We start from the raw sequence: 24,272 nt of genomic DNA on the forward strand, positions 1-24,272 counted from the left end.
TGGTGTCCCTGGATTTATATATAAATAAAAAATTCGTGGCTTGCAGGCTTTGGTAAATATATGCATAGATAAGGTTGTTTCTCTATTTTTAGGAATACACCATAGATATAATTTTTGCCCAGACTTGGTATGACAGTCGTCTAAAATTTAACAGCTCAATGAAAGTGCTTATGCTTAATAGCAATATGGTTGGAAAAATTTGGATTCCAGACACTTTCTTCCGGAACTCAAGAAAATCTGATGCTCACTGGATTACAACTCCAAATCGTTTGCTTCGAATCTGGAGTGATGGACGAGTATTATACACTTTGAGGTGGGTATTTATTAACTGGATAAATAACATTTTTATGCCCAGGAATATGAAAATAGTTAGGAGTATGAAGAAAATCCTGGGCCCTCTTATGTTGTGGATTACAGAAGTTTGCAAGGAACTTACTAGGGAGAAAAAAAAATGACGATTTGATCATGAAAAATGTGAAATGCATAATATTGAATTACATTGCCCAGTTAATAGGGTAAATAAATTGAAGAGGAAGCAGATCTGTGTCTCATTTAGACACTGCCTGCACCTAAAAGAAAGAAAAATAAATATTATGTAGCCAGTAGCATAGTGGTGATCCATCCCTAAAACATCACTGATCTAGCCATCGATTGCTTTTTCAGAGACTTCTATTCTCCTGAGTAGTATAGTATCTAATTTCCACCATGTTATGTTCATTAAGTAAAAGATGAAATGCTTCAAACAGTGAAAATCATAGGTAGTTTAACTAAGGATCAGGCTCCAGTTCTGCATATACTTCTTCATATGCTTACCTTTACAACCTTTACATTGTGCCATTAAATTCAACAAAGCTATTCTTTAACTCCAAGTTAGGCACAGGCAAACATATTTGCAAAAATTTACCTGGCAAATGTGGGATGCTTGGAATGGTTTTAAGGTCAACATCTAGGCTATCGGTACTGATGTCCAAGTTGCTTATCAAACAGTTCTTGAAAGGCTGCAGTCTATAGAAAGCATTTTAGTGCTCACATGTTCTCTGTCTCTCTCTCTGTCTCTCTCTCTGTCTCTCTCTCTGTCTCTCTCTCTGTCTCTCTCTCTGTCTCTCTCTCTGTCTACAAAATTGTGCTGTAAATTAGTAGTTGATTGCCAAGTAGTTTGGGCATCCATGCAGTAGAGGATAGTGACAGGCTTAGGAAGAGCTTCATTCAGCCACCTGTACAAAGTTTCTGCTCATCAGCCAGAGCCCTGTCAGCACGAGTGTGGTCAGTAAGATGATTCAGAGTACTAAAAAGTATACTAAATTATACTAAATTTTGTATTTTCTTAGCATTGGGAATGTGTTTAATATCCTTTCAAAAGGTATGGCCATATTATCCAATAAATCTGGTTCTATACTTACAGGATTAAGACTTGTTTTTAAAGGAGCATCTTTTAAAATTAATTATTTTCTTTTCAGTCATTTACGTTATTTTCATTTGTAGGCTAGTAGTGTTGTATGAGCAATTTATAAAAGCATTCTGTGTCAGAAGTAATAAGAATTAGAGCGTTTTAGAAGAATTCTATTCACTTAATTTTTTCTTACTTTGCCTCACTTTGAAGCATATAACTTTCTAAGAAGAGCATTTTTTAAACCGTTTATCCTTATGAAGTTTATAAAAATCTCTAGGTATTTTCTTCTGTTAACATGCTAATATGTATTTCCTTATTTATTTATTGTGCTGAGCACTTCCAGGGTCATGCTTGGACTTTACCCTTCCATTGTCTGTTCAGTTTCAAAGGTATACTTTTTTTCTAAACAGAGTCTAAATGAAAAACATTTATGTGAGCTCTCCCGGAGTGATAGGCTAGAATTACAGTGCTAATATCTGAGCGATGAAGTGCAATGGGCTGCTAATAGAACAATGGAATTGGGTATTCACCCAGCACTGCCGTGTGCAAACATCTGTCTAGAACAAGGAGATTGCCTGAATTTGGCCTAAGGTAGAATAACACAGAGAAGTTCCTATGCTGGTGATTGAAGGAATGCTGGTAGGACCTGACTGTGCTGCAGGTTCTCCAGCTCCCCTATGCCACCACTGGCCTAAAGCTGTTGGTCTCTCTGTTGGACCCACCAGTGATTCCAGATCTAGTTGTATTGCCTTAAGTCTGCACTTTTATTTTTTTTAAAAGGTTGAATTACCCAAAAAGTGAAAATAGAAACCAAAGGCAAAAAATGTGTATATCATGGCTGGCACATTTGAAAAGTCTCACCAGAGGAATGCGAGTCTTTCAGTTTGAAATATGGCATATTCTTTTCCAGAGTGTGTCAGGAAATTTCCTTTAATTTACTTTCCCATATAAACTACATCTGCCTCTCTCTTGGTCAGGTCAGATTTTCAGGAAGGTCCTAGTGACACTTTGCGTAAAGTAATCACTTTGTTCCCAGGCTTGCAGGACTTTCTGCCAGTGCATGGCAAAGTCCTTCTTTCTTCATCCCAGTGTAGTATGTAAGCATGATGTTATTTTTTCAGAACTGGATTTAGAAGAAATTCTGACTTTCTTCACCGTGCTGTCAACAGAGGAGGAGCTATTCTAAATATAAAGATGGCAGTTAAGTGTCCAGCCCCTTGTTGCAGCCTCCTAGTTAAAATTAGCAAGAACTGGATTTCTCTTTTGTTGCTTGAAAGATCTTTGGAATTCTTAGATTTTCAAAAGCAGCAAGTGATTCCAGTTGTCCAAATACCATTATGAGCCCTGAACTACTTCTGAAATGTACACTAGCTACTTGCATTATCTGAGTGCCTTAGACGTTGAGTGAGTGGAAATACCGAGCCTGCTGTTTCCCATCTCTGCTGCTGTCTTCATCAGAGCTACTTCCATGAGAGCAGGCCTGTGGCCCCACCTTCTCCGCACAGTATATTGCCATCAAATATAATGACACTGAATGCCATTTGACTTGACAAATGCATTCTTTGGTAGCTTCCTTTATTTGCTGTCGTGAACTCCCCTCCCTGCCCTGCCTTCAATCTCTCCCTTTTATACGTCCCTTTTACACCCTTTTGCTGGTGAAGAGTTGAGAGATCCTCTCCAAATCAATTGACACGCTTGGAATCGCTAGATATACCAATTTAAACCACACAGGTCCTCAGATTGCATTTGATGACAATTTTCATTCTTTAGAGGTGATGCTGAGTGTTTTTTGCAGATACAAAGTTGGCTATGCATAGTATGCTTTAAATGGCAAATTTGATTTCTGTGTATATTTCTTTACTATCTAGTCTGAAGTGTCTGGATGCTTGAATATAACCTTACTGCCTTTTTTTCCCCCCCCTAATTAGGCTGACAATTAATGCTGAATGTTATCTTCAGCTTCATAACTTTCCCATGGATGAACATTCCTGTCCACTGGAGTTTTCAAGCTGTAGGTGGTAAAATACTTTGGTTTGGTTGTTTTCTGTTTTTTGGTTTTTTTTCCCGCTTTCTCTTTTTATTCAAGCTTTTAATTTCTTTGAATTTTGCCTGCAAGAGAGCAAGTGATTACATTTTAAACTCTTATAGAGAAGGAAAAGAACTGACCAGTTTATATTTTACTTAGATTTATTGCATTATTTATTGCACTTTAAATACAGTAATGAAAGAATGGTATTACATGCGTTTATTTTAATTGCAACTTTAAAAATAATCATGTTGCTTAGAAGTTTGATGTAATGCCCATTCAAGTTAATGGGAATTTGTTGTTCTAACAGAAGAGGATTTTTTTTTAATGCCTGCTAGACTTGCTAGCTTTGAATTGGTTACATGCGGTATACTTAAGAGGAAAAATAAGAGCTACCTCTCAGCCTGTTCTTGCAGCTTTTTGATCATTGTAATGAGCCCTCCTCCTCCTTTCAATGAGACTTATTTATGTGAGCAAGAGACATGAATTTTCAGGTTTAGATTCTTCAATATAAACTATACATATATATATACATATATATATATATGTGTGTGTATATAAATTAATATTTTCCTGAGATCACTGTGCTGTTACAGGCAAAAAAAACCCCCCAACAACACCTGAACACAGCTAAACAATTTATTCCTAAACGTGAAGCGTAACAGGCAATGAAATCAAACTTTAGTGATTCTTCTTAAATAAATATTTTCGTTTAATGTTTGTTTCTTGAATGCTGCCAAATAAATGAGCTTTGGCAGCTCTATCCACTAAATGCAAGGGAACCTTCTTTAATGTCATTTCTGCCTTTGTGCAGGATCATGTGGGGCAACTCTGTGAAAACTGAGTATTGCACTCCCTTAGAATTGAAGTACTGGACAATGAATCAGGCCACAAAAATCCATTCTGGGAATAGTAGAGAAAAGACATTTTCAATAAACATCTATAGGACTTTTATCAAACTATGTGTTAAAATATATTATCTGTATTTGTAAGCCCTTTATATTCTTTTAAAGCTATGTTGTTGTACATTACATTTATAGATTAATATTTAGTGATGATTCTGAGCCAGTTGTTCATGTCTGAGTATAAAAATATTGCGTACATATTCCCTAGACATTTGTATTTACGTAGTTGTTGGTTGATCATACATTTAGCTAGGCTTAAAACTGAGGTTAGACATTTTTTGGTTAAATTTAAACAGCGTATCAGGTAGATTCTTGAGTAACTTGCTCTGTGATCCAGTTAATATCACAGAATCACAGAATGATTTAGGTTGGAAGGGACCTCTGGAGATCATCTAGCACAACCCTCCTGCTCAGGCTGGGTCACCTAGAGCACATTACCCAGGACTGTGTCCAGATGATTTTTGAATACCTCCAGTGAAGGAGACTCCACTACCTCTCTGGGTAACCTCTTCCAGTGCTCTGTCACCCTCACAGGAAAGAAGTTTCTCCTCCTGTTCAGATGGAACTGCCTGTGGTTCAGTTTGTGCCTGTTGCCTCTCGTCCTGTCTCTGGGCACCAGTGAGAAGAGGCTGGCCCCGCCCTCTTGACACCCTCCCTTCAGATACTCAGACACACTGATCAGATCGCCTCTCAGTTTTCTCTTCTCCAGGCTCAACAGGCCCAGCTCTCGCAGTCTTTCTTCACAGGAGAGATGTTCCAGTCCCTTCATCATCTTCGTAGCCCTCCGCTGGACTCTCTCCAGGAGTGCCATGTCTCTCTTGCACTGGGGAGCCCACAACTGTCCTCCCCAGGGCTGAGGAGAGGGGCAGCATCACCTCCCTCCACCTGCTGGCAACACTCTGCCTAATGCACCCCAGGATACCCTTGGCCTTCTTGGCCACAAGGGCACGCTGCTGGCTCGTGGTCAGCTTGTTGTCCACCAGGACTTCCAGGTCCTTCTCGGCAGAGCTGCTTTCCAGCAGGTCAGCCCCCAGCCTGTATTGCTGCATGGGGTTATTCCTCCCTAGGTGCAGGACCCTGCACTTGCCTTTGTTGAACTTCAGGAGGTTCCTCTCCGCCCAGCTCTCCAGCCTGTCCAGGTCCCTCTGAACGGCAACACAGTCTTCTGACGTGTCAGCCACTCCCCCCAGTTTCGTACCATCAACAAACTTGCTGAGGAGGCACTCTGTCCCTTCCTCCAGGTCATTGATGAATACATTGAACAAGACTGGACCCAGGACTGAGCCCTGGGTGATGCTGCTAGCTACAGGTCTCCAACTAGACTCTGTGCCACTGTTCACAACCCTATATATAGCCCTGATTTAGTTTATAAATAATTTCAGAGATCACAAGTGAAAGCATGCTTTGTTATTTACTGCAACTGAACGCTTGATTTGTTCTGCTTTATTTTAGATGGATATCCCAGAAATGAAATTGAATACAAATGGAAGAAAACCTCTGTTGAAGTGGCAGATCCAAAATACTGGAGATTGTATCAGTTTGCATTTGTAGGGTTACGAAATACAACTGAAATTTCTCATACCCTGTCCGGTAAGGCAAAATGTAGTTTTACTGCATGTAATAACAATGTAGAGCAACAGCAACAGATAAATATACAACTTAAAACTTTGCAATGCCTACTAAGATTTTTTTTTTAACTTATAGGTGATTACATTATTATGACAATCTTCTTTGATCTGAGCAGACGTATGGGATATTTTACTATCCAGACATACATTCCTTGTATACTGACAGTTGTTCTTTCATGGGTGTCATTTTGGATCAATAAAGATGCAGTTCCTGCAAGGACATCTCTGGGTATGTATGTCTATTCTCAGCCTTGAAGGGTCCAGTACTACTTGGGAATACAAATCTGCAGAAGGCAGTAAATTAACCAGTTTATTCCCCTTCAGACTGTGACCGCTGGTCACCCTTTCTCTTGAACTTCAAGATTAAGAGAAGGAGGATCCTGCTGTGGTTGCACGACAGGGCTTAAGGAGAGAGTGTTGTGAATGGAAATCTTCTGGAAATAGTGATTCAAGCCTTGTGGATCTGCTGCTGTTCTCATAAATACTTTTTTTTTTCCCCTTTATGTTCTTTTTGTCATCTCCAGGGACAGCAATATGGCAATGATTAGTCTGACAAGTTTGATTAAACTTCCCTTAGCGTCATGGAAGAAAGGATGTTATTACTACACAAGGGGAAATCCAGGAAGATCTAGATTTCTAAAAAGTAATGAAAATGATTCATTTGTTCTTTTAAGCCCAAGATAAGGAAAATTTGCAACCAAAGTTGCACTTCAAACTGCTGTGTTTAGCCCTTATAAAAACCTCACTCGCTGTCCTTAGGGATTTTGTTTTTACCACAGACATTACTGAAGTATTACAAGTTCTGCTACAGAGCTTATTCTTTGGCAGTGCCACCTGGGCCGAGCTGTTTGGCAAGGCATCAGTCTCCTAACTTTGACCACTAGGGATTTATGTTCTGCCTTGGAGAAGTGCCTCATACCCCAGAGACACACAATATGTAGGAGTGCCTGGAGCATGTGGCATGCACACTAGCAACTTTGAGCTTAACGCTGACAGATGCTTTTAGTAAAACTGGTGGTGGCACTATGATCTGTTTTGTGGAAAAAACCAAGGATAGAGAGTACATTTTAGGAAGTGAGAGAGATGAGTTAATTTCCCTCACCAGTTTATAGGATTGCGAACACACCACCTCCACATTGTAGGAGCAGTTCCTGCCAGAAGAGTGAGTCCAGGCTTTAACTCTCTGCCTTTCCCACTGAAACTGGACCACTTTGCTGTTGAACCTACAACATTAATGCATTAAGAAAGAAAGTAAGCAAAAATGAACATGGCTCCGTAGCATAATGAAAAGGTAAGGGAAAGAAAGTTTGAGTCTTGGACCTTAACTTTGTACTATTTCAAAGTTCTGCAAAAAAGCTTAGAGAAGAGAGCCTAAAAGCCTGCATAAATGAGTGGAAATGTCTGTAATATTTAGACGCTATAAAATTTCTTTGACTTACTAAACATTGCACATAAATCTCGTTGTGCGCATAGCCTGGAAAGACACCAGCTTTAACCAGAAAAGCTGTACTATCCTGCTCGTTCTGTATGCCGTTTGTTCTTTTTACAGAATAATCTTTCTGTGCCAATAACCTAGCAAATTCACCTTGGATCAAATGATGAAGCCAGAGTTTTCATGCTCCCACTTCAGCAATACTAACCTTCATCTACTTGAGATGTACTGCAAGCATTTGCAGTGTCATATTTACAGCTCCATCCAGTTAACTCTGAGTTAGCTTCGGTGACTTTTGCATGAGCTTGCAAAAGCCTGTTGGAGTGGCAAACTGTAGGATTATTTTTCTCATAGATAGGTATCCTGGTAAAGAAAAAAAGAGGTTACCAGTGGAATAAGCAACATTTTATAGAGAATGATGAAATTAAAACAATAACGCCCAAAGTAGGGTCCATTGTGGCTAGCAGCCGTGGTGCTGTGGAAGGTTTGCTCACCGAGACAGCTCTCTATATGCCTTGCACAGTGGAGAGGACTGAGAAAGTCTATGTCTCCTTTTGTCTTCTGAGCAGAAGTCAGTAGCAAGAATGGTGGGAATTGCTTTCCACCGCTGCGGCCTGGTACGCTAAAAAGGTTCAGGCCTTTTTCTTGCATCTATGTTGAAAGACCCTGACAGATTGTGGTTTCCCAAAGCAAAATGGTCCAGATTATTGAAGGTGTTTAGGCATTTAATTATGCAGAGAAGTGCCTAATTGATTTTCAAAAGCATCTAGTGGGAGCTAAGCACTTTTGAAAAACTCTGTGGTTACCTATATGCCATGTTAGGCATTTGATTCTTTTGAGAAATCTGTTGCAAAATTACCACTGTTTTCCTGCTGCAGGATCAGTCAATAGCAACCTCTGATTCCGTGCTTTGATTTAAAAGTCATAGCTAGTCTTAGATTGGTGTAACATGTTTTGTGTAATAAACTTGCTTATGTAAATAACAGAAATTCGTTATGTCTTCAAGTATTGCTATCCAAAGGAAAGGTCTCGTCTGAATTTTGGACTACTATCAAAAAAGCTTTGCATCTCCCTGAAGCATCAAATATAAGAAGAAAGTGTTAAACTACTGAACAGCGTTTTAGTTGAGATTGTAAACATACAGCTACTAGGGCCAGCTTGTTCATGTAATTAACTTTTGTATATAAGTGAGTTGAGTGAAACATTTTCTATTACCTAAGAGACAGCGTTGAGAAAATATCTAGTAACGTGGAGAATGAGATGAGAAAGGCCCTGTAGATCATCTGGTTTGACCTATTATACGTCAGAAGCAATTTAAGATATTATTCTTTTTTCTCATGTTTTCTGAAAGTTTTAAATCATTGCCATCCTCTGAAAATTTTTAAATCATTGACATATAATGCATCTTTTGCTTACTTAAAAATGATTATTTTGGATACTACAATCTTTCAAGAGCCAAAGGGCCTTTATCTGCTTATATAATGTCTGTTTATTTGTATCTGTTTATTTCTGTTTATTGTATTTGTTGTATTTTTTCTTTTTATCTTATAAACTTTCTTAGTGTTTTTGTGTCTTTAGTGTTTATTGAAAACAGGAGGGATTTAAAGTAAAGCTGAAATCTTCCTTCTGTGCGATCTGTGGCCACGGGATCCATATGGATGGCTTCTTGTGATAGCACTGGTGTGCATGGGTGCGTGTGGGTGTGATCTGAGGTGAACCCTGCTGCGGGTCAGTTATATGCCTCACCAGTGAACGAAGAGGTAATCTGAGGAATTTTTGTGACAATATGACTGGATTATTTATTTATACGCTTCCCTGTCTTTCTTTCTTCTGCAAACAGGTATTACGACAGTGTTGACCATGACAACGCTGAGTACAATTGCTAGGAAGTCACTCCCAAAGGTTTCTTATGTGACAGCAATGGACCTCTTTGTTTCAGTTTGCTTCATTTTTGTGTTTGCTGCCTTGATGGAATATGGCACTTTGCATTACTTTACCAGTAACAGAAAAGGGGACAAAGGAAAAGAAAAGAAGGCAAAATCCAAGCCATCAGTAAGTTCAGTCCAGCAATTCAGAAGAAAAAAGAATTACGGAATGCTGTTTATTGTAAAATTAATTCTGAGGGACTGGTTCCCAAGCAGAAGGGCTAATTTTCAAAGATAATTAACCCACTAATTTTTATACAGTTGAGGGCTTGTATTCATTTTCAGTAAATACTGTTGATGAATGAACAGAACTTTTGGATTATCTTAGTCATATGTGAGTGAGAACATATGAGGCTAAGCTAGAAAATAGTTTAATATAATTTTCCATGTGGTACACAGCCTCTCTGTGCTTTCAGAGCTGCCTGTGAAGTTGCCCCGACAGTTCTGTTTGGGCACAGTGCTTCTGATAGCAGCACCTGGCAAAGAACCGTAGATAAGAGTGTAGTGGTAGAGAATAATGTGAATGGACTGAAGATATGAGGTTTGTTTGGGTCTGCATCACTTAACCTCACTTGGGTCTAACTTCACTAACATTTTGAAGAAAAAAAATACCTATTTCTAGCCAGAATTCTAAATCTCTTCAACTTCATAAATTCTACTTCAAGTCTTTTTTAAATTCACTTGCTTGTTTCTTTCTAGCAAAATGAACCTCTTGCTGTGACAAGTTGAGATTGGTGTGCTGTGAATCCCCACATATCCTAGGAACAAATATTTCTCAGTTTTAAGAAACTTTCTGTTCCTTTAGCAGATATACTGGAATTTCTGAAGAATCTGTTTTTGGAAGCCAGTAAAATATTGGAAAGCTAATCTTTAAATTAATGAAACATTGGGGGAAAGGCATTAAGTGTTTTATTCTTTGAAACACTGGTCTTAATAGCTGAGGCTTGATCATCGCCTCCTTTGGGAGAGGATAATAGAGAGGACAGACACTTCCAGATCATTTCAGTAGAGCAAGCTAGAGCATAACTGAATCATAATGTGAGTTGTCTTTCCTGGGGGAAAGGCTAAATGCCACTTGTGTAAGATCAAACAGAAGTTGAATTGAAGTTAGGGAAGCCCAGACGTGGAAATGTAGAAACCCTGGCATGAACCGTATCTATTCTGTGACTCATGTTGGAAGAGCACTAGTTTTCACCTTCTCATAAGTGCCACAGGGATGGATGGTCTTACGTGGGTCGTTTGGGACCACTGTGGCTAAATACTAGGGAAATGACAGCCCTTAGACTTCATACGGACAGCTGGTAACGGGGAGCTGGTCTGACTGGATCAGCTGTGTCTTTAGGAGAAGACTAGAGCAGTGAAGGGCTAATACAGCTTTATCCTGCCTTGGGCATCCCCGAGATCCTCAGGGAGTCCAGCCCAACTGAGAGAACTGGAAGCTGCTGGGAAAATGGAAATCTCAACCCTCCTAGTGTAAGGGGCATATGTGGTCAGGAAACAGGCTTTGGCAAGGGGCACAGTTGAGCTATGGAGATAAAAGATACAGAGGCTGCAAAATTTGGGGGACCTTTCGGGGTTAGTAGCAGTTTCAGTTTTAGGTTATTGTTGCAATGAGGTATCAGCAACACTTTGCTGTGGCCTTGATGGTCAGACGGCACATGGAGCAGAAGTCGGTTTGCTCTCAGCACACATGACAAGGAAAAGGGAGACAATTTCTTCAGGCCAGGAAGAGATCAGTGGGTGGCAGATCAACAAAAGTTAAATGGAATGGAGCGCTTGGACTTCCCAGAACGTATCTTTCCGTATCAACCATTTATGCAATAATTTACTCTATGGCTTGAGATTTTTCAGTGCATGTAACAATGTAAAATGTGGAATAATGGTGGACTAGAAACTTGGGAACTTATTGACTAAATAGTTGGCAGTTAAACTAAGATTAAAATTAGCAATAAAATACCTGAAATGCTATTTAATTATGCTTTATTCTGTTCTTAAAGCATGCTTTTACTTCTAAGGATTTAGAAAAACCGACTTTCCCTTCACCCAGAATTCTTTAACATGTTTCAGCAAACTAAAAAATGGCTAGAAGAACATATTCAATAAGTGATTACTCTAAAAATAGTGTTCTTAATTTAATGTACTTAGATTGCAAAGGATTCTAATTCAATCAAAATGGTTTTTGTTTAGTGAAGTTTTATGAGATGCTGTTAAATTTCTTGTTCCAAATGGAACAATTAAACAAGCCATCTGATTAATTAAAGGGAAATTGTACAGTTACAAATACAGATTTTTTTTTTCTTTTTTTTATCATCTTTGTCAAAGACTTCATTCTTTTTCTCTTGTGGTTATGGATGTGTAATTCAAAAACCCCCGAATTAAATAGTCAGTTGAATTCTGCATGAAAAGATCTCATTCAGTTTTTTCTTTTTCTTGGAAAACTTACCTTGCATAGGTCCTCTATTTCTATTGCAAAATGCAATAAAAGCTTATTATTCCAGGAACTGATGCCAAGAAGGTGCTGTAAAAGATCTTGTGAAGAAATGGTGAGATTTTGTGAGTGATTACAGAAGTTTTATTTTACAAAAAGTGCACTAGCATCATTCAAGTAAGGCAGTATGAATTGGCTTATGCAAAGCCACCATTAGTAAGGGTAATGAGCTTGGGCTGGTAAGATTAAATTTAATTAGTTTTGGATCTTCTTTCGATCATCATTTCACCTGAAGTGAATGCATCACCTGTGTTATGAGCTCAAAAAGTGCGTGGATGATGGCTTTCTTTTATACATGTGTTGATGTTTTGTGTTAATGCAGAATAATTCGATTTTCATCTTACCAGAGTGTATTATAAATGCTTCTCACTGTATGTAGAGTTTCATCTACAATATGATCAACCATCTACATGTACAATCAACATGTATATACTGTATCATATTAAAAGATTATTTTTAAGTTGCTGCCAGTTGATCAGTTGATAGAAGGTCATGTTATTCTGAGGTATTGAGTTCTGCTTCGCTGTGCACTGTAAGCCCATTTTTATTCCAAAAAATGACTCTAAGAGTGCTGGAGAAAACTTTTTTTTTTTTTTTTAATAAAATGAGTTTGGAGGATTTTTAAGTTATCAGTTTTCATTTACAGTTGCCTCATGTTTTCTGGAGTAGGACCTTTCTGAAGACCTCAGTTCTTCTCAGTAGTCTCCTAGTTCATTGTTTAGGAATTCTAGATACAGTTTCGTTCTCTGATGCAGGTCCATGTTGGGCTAAGCAGCTAAGAATTTTTTTCTTTTGCCTCTATCCTTTCCTGACCGCTAGATTTACCTTTAGGGTTTCCCTTGATCTTCTTTTTTAAAACTTTATCTTCATAATTTTTCTAAATCTGTTCTCCCCTTTCCTTCAGATAGTCTCTTTCCTACATGCTCTTCATATATTTCCTGTAAGAAATTAGGCGTATAAGATAGCACTGTCTTTCTGCCTCTCAGGCCACTTCCAAAAGTTTTTAATTCGGTAGCCAGTTTCAATCTACTCTGGCATTTGTTAAACAGACTGTAGGGTAGGGGAGGGACACACTAGTAAAATGAATAATAAAAGAAACTCAAGAGCAAACAGTCCTTACTGGCTGCTAGAGAATGCTCTTGGTAATTCAGCCAAAAGGCACAAACCTCAGATTTCTTTGTCTCCGCTTATCATGGGACTGTTTTGTTGTCTGTCCTCCTCAGCTCTTCTGCTGTGGGATGCTGTCATTGCTTATTTCTCTTCTCTGAATTGGTTTTCTGGGATATGCTAGCAATTCTTTTCAGGAGTGGGCGACTACTGTAGTAATCCGAGTGGTAATTTAGGTCTTGTGACGTTCAGCAAATGTACCCTTGCAGCGTGAAGCGTCCTGCGCCTTTTCAGGGTGAAAGCAGACGGTGCCTGCATTGGTTATGAAGCCACGTTATGTTCTTTACTATGCATGGTCATCTTAATCTTGTATAATGCATAGTGAGCACTTTGATTGTTAAAAGACATTTTTATAAATTGTATCTACCCTGGGGATAGATATGATAGGTGCTTTCCAGATTAGGCACAGATTAGAATTAGCAATGAATTCTCAGGAAATTAGAGAATTATGGAGCTTTTATTTGACAAGTAGTGAAACGCAATACCTCTTTTCTTTCTCCTCTGTGTGTTGTTAATGAGTTTGGGGATTATCCAGGTAATTATTTGGAAGTGGGGCAATAGGCGTCTAAAACACAAGAATCTAAATGATGTGGCTTCCTGCTTTTTATATATTATCATTGCCTATCATGTGTAATTGCTTAGAGAGATTCTTCTGTATGCTTTGAGGTCCAGAGTTGTTAATTACTTTGCTGTAAACTCACTTCTTTAGTTCCTCTACTACATTCTTTCCTATCATTTATATTCCTTGCATTTAAAAAATATGGAGATAGTAAAAGAAATAGAAGAAAATATAAAAGCAGTATTAACGTAACAGTTATCTTCAGAATGAAATTTTTAGAAGAGGTGCCAAAACTGAAAGAAGAAAGAGTGAACAAGAGGACTATAGAGTAGTCTAGAAAGGCTATGAGATTTAGAAAAAGGAACAAGAACAGATGCGGAAAGGGAGAATGTCTTAAAAAATATGTGGGAAAAGAAGGATAAAAAGTTGAAGAACTGCATGGAAACAAAATAATAGAAGGAGGACAGATGGATTATAGTAGTGCAAGTGAAAGGAAATTAAAAACAAAAATCCGGGGAAAGGAACAGCAAATGGTCTATGTATAAGGCAATAAAGCACCTGTTTTTTTTTTCTTATATTAAAATAGTTTATGAACCTTAATAGCTTTTACACTGAATTTTTAACAAATTGCAAGAGGGTTGAGTTATGCCACTGAAGGTAGAAATAAGAATTAAGAGCTGCATCAGTTTACAGACTTGAATGGCATTCTCCACAGGAGCCTACGTCTTGGTTTCTAAGTGCTGGTTATTACCAGCTTGGTTATTACCTCTGATTAACATCAGAGGGATGTTGGATGACTTAGTCTGGCCTTATATGTGTCACAATTTCTTAAACCTCACCAGTGATGCTATACTAATCCCACTAGCTTGTTTTGGCTCAAATGAGGCTTTCAGAAACGCATCCAGTTTTCTTCTGAGGGCTGCAAATGATGGGAAACAATCATTCCCTTGATAGTGATACTTATCCTACTTGTGGACTTGTTTGTGACCCAGTTGCCAAACTGACTGACTTCAGAACGTTCTTGTGTGTTGCGTAGATGAGGTCAGCTAACCCTGTCTGTGTAACTAATTATTCAGTATTCCCAAATCCCAGCACAACCCAGATTTTACTGTGGCAGGTGAAAAGCATTCATGATCTTTTGCCTGCCTGAGCTGATTATATACAGCAGCTAATAATTCACCACGCTCCCCAACTGTTTTCTTTACCGTTTGAAATTCAGTATGTTGTACTGACTGTGCTTATACTGGCCTTTCCTGTGGGAAGTCCATGGAATGTTAGTAATCTGAGGGGAAAGAAAAACCTGTATTTTTCTTCCTTTCTTTCCTTTTTTTCTTTTCTTTTCTTTTTTCTTTTTTTTTTTTTTTAAGAAACCACCTGCAATTGCTGTTCGACCTGGATCAACACTAATTCCAATTAATAACATTAATCATCTACCTGAACGTGATGATGATTATGGATATGAGTGCCTAGAAGGGAAAGACTGTGCTAGCTTCTTTTGTTGTTTTGAAGACTGCCGCACAGGATCTTGGAGGGAAGGAAGGATACACATTCGTATTGCAAAAATTGACTCCTATTCTCGAATCTTCTTTCCAACTGCCTTTGCATTGTTCAATCTTGTTTATTGGATTGGCTATCTTTATCTATAAATTTCAGAGGTTTAACAAACTCAGAAAAAGGCTAACTCACCACTGATACTTACAACTTATTGAACAGTCAAAGATTAGAGCTGGTCCTGAGTCACTAAAATTGTCTAGATGCGTTAAAAATTTGAAATAAAGGGGGCCAATATGGTGATCCCTCTTGTTACCAATTTTAGAGCTGATTTTGTTTTTAGTTCTGAAGAGAAAATTTAAAAATAAGTACTTATAAGACTTAACTTGTCTGAACACTCCCATTTTTCTCCAGCTCTAACAAAATGCAGAGACAAGAGGCTACGTTTTTGAAATGGACAGTTCTACATAACCTTTCAATTTTAATCCTAAATGACAAAGCTGATAAATTTTGTAGCATCTCTAACACCACAAAGAAAGCCTTAATAAAATTGGATTAGTTATTCTCATCTGTTTCTTCTATAAGGTGATGATTTTTATGAATTCCTGACTTTAGAAAGTCGAAATGGAATGTTTCTTATTTTTCAGCTAGCCATTTGTCCTCTGCAGTATCTTAAAGTGTAATTAAGTCATAGTTAATGCCATTCAGATTTATACAAAGTCATAACATGAGCAGCAAGAAATGGATATATCACAAAAACACAAGGGCAATTCTGAGCTTGTCTCATGCTGACCATTTATGTAGGCTTTTTAGCTTCAACCTGAGATTACATTTATGTCTGTGCTTCATCTGCCATAACTTAACTGTTGTGAGTTCATCAGAGTTCTCCAATAGGGCTACGACTTTCCAAGGTTCCTGACGAGCTGCCGTCGCTTGGCGCAGCTCTGCTAATTTCATGGAAACCAGGCTGATGTCGACTAACTGAAGTTCCTAGCTATTGAGAGTAATGTTTTTTCATTTCCTCACCATTCTCCCTCTCCTTAGTCTGATTCATACTCCGGATCACAGAAAGCATTATCTTCAGTAACATTTCACTGGCATTTGGGAAAACTCTGGCAATGCTATAGTCATTATATTCAAACCTGGTAGGTTGGATCTCCGGTCCTCAGAGTAAAGTGTATAACCTGCTCCACTTTGCATACAGTATGATTTTTGTCGATTCTGCTTGTTTCTGCGTACGCCATTTACTGAGCCAAATCCAAGTTATATGAATGTACAGAGCCTGTATTATGGATTTATTTGTAGTAATTCCTTGATATTTGTTTGTTTTTTAATAGCAAATCCATGTTATGGGGGAAAAAAAATCCTTATGTATTGCAGATCATTATGCGAGATGGGATGTATCCCAAAAAATCATAGGACTGGCTCTCCAGCCTCTCTGTAGTCAGAGCTTCTGTTCATTTTGTTAGAAATTCTTCAGTAGTGGTCTTTCTGATTTGACTTCTCTATATGTTGACTGTTACTGGCTGCCAGCCAAGTAGTATCTCATTTCTATGTTTAAATCCATTGTCTTCATTATGAGAAAGTGCAGTCCCTCCTCCTTTCTCAGAAAGAAACTGGTCTCAAGTGAGCTTGCAAAAATCACTGTAAAATTAAGATATCCATTAAATAAAAGTCAGAACTACAGAGGGGACCTTACAGATCTTTAAAGGGGATTAATGGGATTAGCATTTGGCTCTAGGTAAGGATGCTCCGTGCTGGAGATGAAGACATGATTAATGGCTAATAACAGAAAATGATATGTGAAAGACTCGTCCCTCCCCCAGTGTTTCTACTGAATGTACTCCCTCCTCTGAATTTGTCTCAGAAGAGATTAATGTATCTTCATATGGTTGTTGGTACCAGACATGATTTGATAAGCAATACAAATTCAAGAGAAATGCTGCTGCGGTATTCAGCCCCAAAGTTTAATAAAGTATGCAAGACTGTATGAAGTGATTCTGGAAGACAGTGTGATGAAGAAGATCCCATTTTAATGCAAACTTTATTTCAGTATTTAACTGATAAAATATGAAAGTAGTTGAGAGAAATCTGAAAATCTGCTGTTGAGATTGACGGACTGTATCTGTTGTGTGACTTCTCTGAGCTGCGACTTCTGACTGTTGCATCCTTAAAGTGAGGGTAAAAGTGAGGCATCCTTAACAACACTGATGTACTATAATTTATTGTTTCTTTAGAGTCTCATTTTCAGAAAATATTCAGTACAATAGAAATGTGTCAGTTTTAATTCCATAGTGCGGTTTGATGGTTTTTGACAGCACACTAAACATATTTCTCAGTAGGAGGCATGAAGGTGGCTTCAGTAGTATATTGGGTGTACACTTGAAAAGCAAGCCTACTTGCTCTGCAGTACAAGCCCCAATTGTGTGAGCTTCTGAGCTTCATTAACTCACCTTTAAGCAAATGGAACTTGAAAGAACTTGGCCCTTCAGAAGGGGAAATACGAATTTCACAGCCCGCTCTCCTCTGGCATTTCTAGATAGCTTTTTCTATTCACTTGGTTGTCAGTTGCCAATCAGCCTCCAGTGATTGAACTGAAGAACAGAAAACGTCCTGAGTTGGCGAGGGGTGGATAAGAAATCTTTCATGTCTAATTTCTATGAAACAATGTAATGGAATATTAAAGCCAGTGAATTTTATGGCTGTTTGCCTTACGGATGCACTTGCTTCTGTCTGTTGACAAACTTTTCTGTGTACCTCATTTGGTTTTGATGGAATCATTTCAGCTTCCCATAGCACTGAGAGTGCAAATGCAAATGGGAATGCAGCAAACTGTAACTTAGCATGTAATAACTGTATTATTTTAGCCCTATCTGTTTTCTTCCTAATCTGCATGTGAACACTTGATTCTAAGAGATCTAATTGATATTCATAAAAAAAAATGGCAAGAAACAGAGACTCTGGTTACCTAGGCTTAGATGCTACAATTATTTTTCAAATGTATGTGGATAAAAGATTTCATTTATTGATAGCTGGGATCACAGTATTTGGAGTCATATTATTCTGGCCATTAGTACTTAAGCACATGCTTAAAACTATTCCTAATCAGTACTGTAATTAGGCCAGAATTCAGGAAAGCATGTGCTTATGTACTGTCATAAAAAGTGATGATATGCTGAAAAAGTGCCATTAACATATGCTTAGCTTGCACTGAGTTCAGTAATGAGTGTTCAGTAGCTCAAATGATTGAGCACTAAGGATGCGAGCCAAAGCCTATTCAGGAAAAAGTTTTTGCATTGAAAGAAAGGGACATAGGATGAGAATTTACCGTAGAGGTGGAGAGGTGAGAAACGGGTCTGAAAAAATTGCTTTAAACTACCTACCTTGGAGGTCTCCTGAAAAGTATTTTTCCAAAACAGACACCTTTTCCTGGATATTTCTGTGTTTGTGTTGACCATTTGTCTGTTTTAGTAGTGAGTACAGTTCAGTGTGCTATTTTTCAGTAAGGTGTTGTTTATGATTGTGCCTTACTAATCTTCAGTGCATGTTTTCTACATCTGTTTCGTATAATGTCAGTGCAACCATAGCATGAATTCTAAGTAATGTGTTTTTTTATGCGTGTATTGATGTGCTTCAAAGGCTTTAACCTTATCCAGTTTTCTGACGTTCAGAGACATAGGATTGTGTAAGATTTTGAAGGAGAATCACCTCCAAGAGGGTTTTTATAATTATCTGTTGCTTATTTGAGATGGTAGAAAAAGATTTGTTTAAACCTGATATTTGAAATGTTTCGTAATTTGTGAGCACCTTTGCTATTTTAGTTAAAAAGCCCAACAGAAGGAATCTGGGTGTTAAATCTGTGTATCTGCATAAAGTAAGATATATTCAGTTTAACTGTATCAATCATCATCTCAGTTTACTTTGTTTCCAAAAACCTGAGAATTAATGCAAATAAGTCTAATTTACATTTCTAAAATCATTGCTAATTTAATCCTTTTAACTATTCTTTCAGTACATTGTGATTCTCCTCAGCTTATACACTAAATGCAGTCTTTTGTTTTTGAAATATCCTTTAAAACTGTAATTTGTAATGATTATAATTGATATAGTAAATAAAATTAAAATTGAAATCTACAGCTAAAGTACAGTTTACTACAATACAAACCTAGAAATTAGAAAGGAATGATTTTCTTCTATTTCTGAAAAACCTCACTGTCCACATGCCCCAATGAATACGTCACAGGGGAGACTGGCTTGTGGGAAGAGGCAGAAGCTTCTCCAGGCCATAACAAAGGCCTCTGTACTGGTTCATACTATAGACTTGTTAGATGAGTGGTTTAGGCAAGGAAAGGTATGGTTCTGTCCTTCCCTTTTCAGCGGTCCCTTGCTGCTGCTTCACTTGCACCAGCTATAACAGTTCTGAGGCCATGTGGCCAGCTGAATCAAAGACTGAAAGTTTATCATTTATTATACTGTTTAATAAGTTAAGGTTTCAGCCAAATGAGTGGGCTAATCTGACTGACCGTGCAGCAGTATGACCATTAGTTCTGTTGCAAGACAGGTGATGGGAGCTTGCAGCTGGAGCCAGAAGGCTGGCTTCTTATGATGAGCATATTTCATTCAGTTGAGAATCTGCACCTAAAGCTAATATGGAGGAAAGGGAAAGATGGAGGGGAAAAAAGATCACCCGAGGAAGTGATCCCAGCATATGATTACACTGATCCCAATGACTTATACTTAGTAACTGAGTTTCTCAATGGTATTTGTGATAATTCTCTTGATTTCCCTGCAACATAACTGAATTAGTGTTAAAAAAAAAGAAAGAAAATACCAGACATTTCCTATTAATTACAGACTGAATGAGCGACAGGTCATTATCTTGAATGATCATTGTTCCGGTGAGATTTCCTCCTTCAAGGATATTACTGCTACTAAGGGTTTAAATCTGAATTAAATCAGAAAAAGTTCTCTTTTTTTCCTACTTTAATTATTGATGATAGAACCTTAAAAAATTATATTGGAGGATAAATTAGTAAAATAAACAGGAGGAAAGAGCTAGTATCCAGGTCTCTGTCTGTAGCACCCCATGAGTGCTACAACGTTTGGGAATGGCATCCGATCCATTCTGCATTTGTTCCCTGGTGCCCTCCCACCTTCACTCAGATGTGTGCTGTGTGGGGTATGCCTGGTTCAGAAAAGCCTAGTGCTAATGACTAGGGCAATCCTTAAGGGAGTAGGAAAGGTGGATATGGTCATTTCAGGCATGAACTTGGGTATCCAGCCTTCTCCAAGGATGTTGGTAACAGTTGCTAGTTAAAAGGAAGGGTGTTTTCTGCCTGCTGGACTGTGATTTGAAACAGTGTCCCTGCTTTCCTTCAGAAGATTGAGCTGAGACTTCCAGATGAAGGGAAAAGCATCTCTCTGCTGAATACTTATCTATGAATAGATGCAGGACCATTGAATTGGCTCTCCTCCTGTTAGGCACCTAAGTATTGCCCATATGAAACAGTGGGAGAGTTTTCATTGCACTCTTGGGCAGGGTGGCTGAGCTTATCCCGGTGCTCCGTGTTGTGGATTCTGAGTCCTGATTCAGGTCTGGTATGATCTTAATGAAAAGGTACTAGTATGTTGAAAGGCAGTGAATACTAAACTTTCCAGATGATTTACTAGTAAATCTCATAGAGAAAACCAGAGCACTGTGAAGGCTTTAGAAGAAACTTCAGATACCCATTTGGGGCAGAAGACTAGATAAAACTGTGATACACTAAAGGGATGCAGGCCTTTACCCATAGGCAGGTCTTGGGGCCAGCCAAAAAGTCAGCAATATCTTATTTCTAAAAACCCTAAGTCTTCATGGAATTTTAAGGAAAAAAAATCTATACGTATCAATTCCCAAAACAATCTCATTCCCTTTCACAGTGACAAATCTTGCTTTACCCAGTGAATCTCAGTTATGGTAGACCAACATAACGTGTGTTGTGATGCCACCACAAAGGATGTAAGACAGAAGACCTATAGACTGTTCCAGATCGTTTTTCCTTTCCTTCCCTTTTCTTAGTCAAGAGTTTCAGAAGTGTAAAAGGTGTATGGCAAGTGAAAACGAGGACAAGTTTCCTACCTGACAGCAGGGCCCAGATCCCAATAACTGACAGGATCAATAGAGACAGAAGTCTGCTTCCAGTAATAAGGCTTCTCTTTTGTAATTCCTTCTACAACGCCTTCTAGCAATTGCTTTTCTATTCATTTCTACATGCCTACCTGAAACTCTGAGATAATTCAGGTTGGAGGTAATTCTCTTGTATTTCTGCCTTCACAGAATGATCTTTATCATCATGCTTTGAGCCTTGATGCATTCAAAAGAAAAGGCTTCCTCTTCCAGTTTGCCTGGCCAGGCCTTGCATGTGTGTAATGTCTTACCACCAAAATTTGGAAAAGTGATTTTTAGTTGATCCAGTGGAGGAGGCAGACTGGCTCCACAGGGTAGTGTTAAGATTGCTTTGTGATTTGGCCTTGAAAAGGTTAAGGGCTGTTAAAGAAGTGATCGATGCCGCCCCTCTAGAGGGTGGATTACTTCTGTCAATTCAATATTTAAAAACAGAAAACAAAAGCAGCTGCTGTGAGTGGATTAGGTGTGGGAAGTGAAGACTGAGTCATTATTTCACTGAGGAAATATATTTCCCCTTTGGTTATTTTTTCTCATTAGGAAGAGGGTAAATAGGAGTCTCTGATTTGTGGAACCTACAGAAAGCAGGTCACAGTCATTTTAATTGAGTGAGGTGACATTTGTCCCTCTGCCCCACTGATTTTGTAAGAGCAGCAGCCGTGAAGGGACTGGCACCGTGGCTCAGATTTCCCACGTTAGGTAAATGCAGACATTTGCATATTCATAGGTCCAGTGTCAAAACACAACCTCTGTTCACTCATTAGTCATTGGCAAAATTATGATGGTTTGTGTACATGTCTGTCTTCACTGCATTGTTTGTTTTGTCATGTTGCCCACTGTGAATGCTTGGAATTTCTGTGCGAAGTTGAGGGCTGTGTTATGATACCTGTAATTATGGATTAAATTATTATAAGATGTAAATATTTCCTTAAATGAAAGTAAAGCATCAGAATCTGGTATAGGTAGATTGTGATTCCTACCCTGGAAAAAATTCTAGTGTCTACTATTTTTATCACCTTCAGTTCAGTGACCTCACAAAAAGGTTTCTCCATCCTTTATCGATGGATACTTTTATTGTCTAAACACATTAGACAATGGAATAATAGAGGGTTAGATGTGAACATAGCAGCTTTGGATGGGGGAAATGTTGGGAACTGATGCGTGTTCTATTTTGACCTATAATATCTGCTAGGGAGATCCGTTGTGTATCACTGGAGTGGCACTTTTTATACCTGCTGAAAATGTAGCCTGTTATACGAGATACATGTTGATTTGTCATTTTTTTAATATATAAAATACATAATTGATGCAAATATATTTTTCCTTTTTCAGTTTTCCTTCCAGAAGCCTCCTTAGCTGCACTAATCTTATTATAAGTGTGCTGATATTTACAGTTCTACTCAGTTATTTGGTACTTTTCCAATAGCCTTGGTATGCACTCATCCATTATTATATTCAATTACATAGAAATGTCAAGGTATCCTAGCAAGCTTTTAATATGATTAAGCCATGACTTCTTCAACTTCTCTTAAAAAATCATAATCTCTTGTATACAATGCCAAAACTAAAGCATTTGCAGGTATTAAATTGAATATTATCTGATTCTCCATTTTCATAAAGTATATTTGTCAGGTTAGAATGAAACACTGATATCATTCCATTTTAATATTGACAGCATTGTTAATGAGCATGACTGAGCTAGAAGACCTCAGAGCTGGTGAAATGGTGATGCTGTAAGCTAAATCGTAGACAGCTGAGACTTTGGGAGTGTGGTAGAAGGGAAATTGGCAATAGCAAAGACAAACGTATAGATTTAGATATGTAGACTGGACAGCAATATTTTAAAGGGATTACATACATGTTACATATATGTCAATCTCTGATTGTCATTTTAATATTCTTTAGAATGTTCTTTCTTACTTCACTGCGTGCTAGAATATTTTTTCCAGAGAATCTAAATTCTCTATGTGACAAGAAAGGTCAAGGAAGAACAGCAGTAGCATTTGCACTGTTAGAATGCAGAAGTGGTTCAGAGGCTTAAAATAATTGTGGCTTCATTTGATGGTTTTTGTGGATTCATTTTCATTTTCATTTCCTTTTTATTAAAGAAGAAAGAGAAAACACAAATGGTCTGGCTGAAGATAGGCGTTGGTATTACTGAAGGTAAACTTGAAAATTCACTCTTTGGTGAAAAGTTGATATATAGATAGTGAATTTCCTCAGTGCTGAGGAAATCGCTGTGATTGCTTTCACAGAGTGGATACATTCTTTATTGTCACAATTCTGTTGCTATTGTGGTAAAAGATTGACTCAGAGGTTTAAATTTTTAAGCATACCCTTATTTTTTGGATGCCTCACTTGCTGATGTTCAGTTTAAGACATCTGAGAAAGTCCTGTTTTTCAGAGGGTGTTTTTCAGAGGGTGTTTAGCCCTTTCTAAAAATCATCCCTTAAGCTTTCTGAGCTTAAAGCACTCCAAAACCAAACTAATTAACTAGGTATAATGCTAGGATAATGCTTTAATTAAATAGAAAATTTAGACTACTGTGGAATATTGTGGGAAGTTCAAATAAGGTTCAGGGCTAGAATTTTCTAGCCTTCTTTCTCTCTTTCTTGCCTTTTTTTTTTCTTTTTAGATCTGGGGAGAGATAAAGACAAACAGAGGGATTTCACCCTGTGTTTTCTGACAACAGTATACCTCATGCAGAATAGTACAGCATGTCCTAAAAGCTGATTTTAGTCAAATGCTCCTTTGAGACGGATAACGGGAATAATATGAACAAGCTCAGAACGGAGGTGCTTGTGGCTGTCATTATGTGAGGGTGCTGTGCTGCTCAAGGCTTTGAAAACAGAATTTCTAAAGTTTATGGGAGAAAGCTGGTTTATAAGGACTCTCACTTCTAGAAAAAACATAATCTCAGAAAACTCTTACCAAGAGCAGACTGACAATATTTTGAAGTCTCGATTTTACAGCTCATGACTGTACTGTGAATGTTAATGTCTGTTGAATTTTCTTGTAAATGTTGCACTGGTCCTTGTGAATCAAATGGAAATGTGCTTGCACCCTAGTGTATGGTTCATACAGATGTCTGAGATGTA

At 38.1% G+C, this 24,272-nt stretch overlaps 1 protein-coding gene across 4 annotated transcripts in view; it reads left to right on the forward strand.

Moving 5' to 3' along the window:
• GABRG1 (gamma-aminobutyric acid type A receptor subunit gamma1) overlaps positions 1 to 23,946 on the forward strand; it is a 75,922-nt gene extending 51,976 nt beyond the window's left edge. For 2 of the 4 annotated variants that reach the window (XM_068942997.1, XM_068942999.1), the window contains exons 4-9: positions 93 to 313; positions 3,319 to 3,401; positions 5,774 to 5,911; positions 6,026 to 6,178; positions 9,222 to 9,433; positions 14,888 to 15,268. In XM_068942997.1, coding sequence (XP_068799098.1) covers positions 93 to 313; positions 3,319 to 3,401; positions 5,774 to 5,911; positions 6,026 to 6,178; positions 9,222 to 9,433; positions 14,888 to 15,166 — 1,086 coding nt within the window. In that variant the 3' untranslated portion in view covers positions 15,167 to 15,268. Of the gene's footprint in view, positions 1 to 92; positions 314 to 3,318; positions 3,402 to 5,773; positions 5,912 to 6,025; positions 6,179 to 6,473; positions 8,947 to 9,221; positions 9,434 to 14,887; positions 15,269 to 23,809 lie in introns of those variants that run through there. The other 2 variants (XM_068942998.1, XM_068943000.1) reach the window with 2 other exon arrangements.
• The last annotated feature ends 326 nt before the right edge of the window (positions 23,947 to 24,272 follow it).

This window comes from Struthio camelus, chromosome 4 (genome assembly GCF_040807025.1).
Source record: "Struthio camelus isolate bStrCam1 chromosome 4, bStrCam1.hap1, whole genome shotgun sequence".
NCBI classification, from domain to species: Eukaryota; Metazoa; Chordata; class Aves; order Struthioniformes; family Struthionidae; genus Struthio; species Struthio camelus.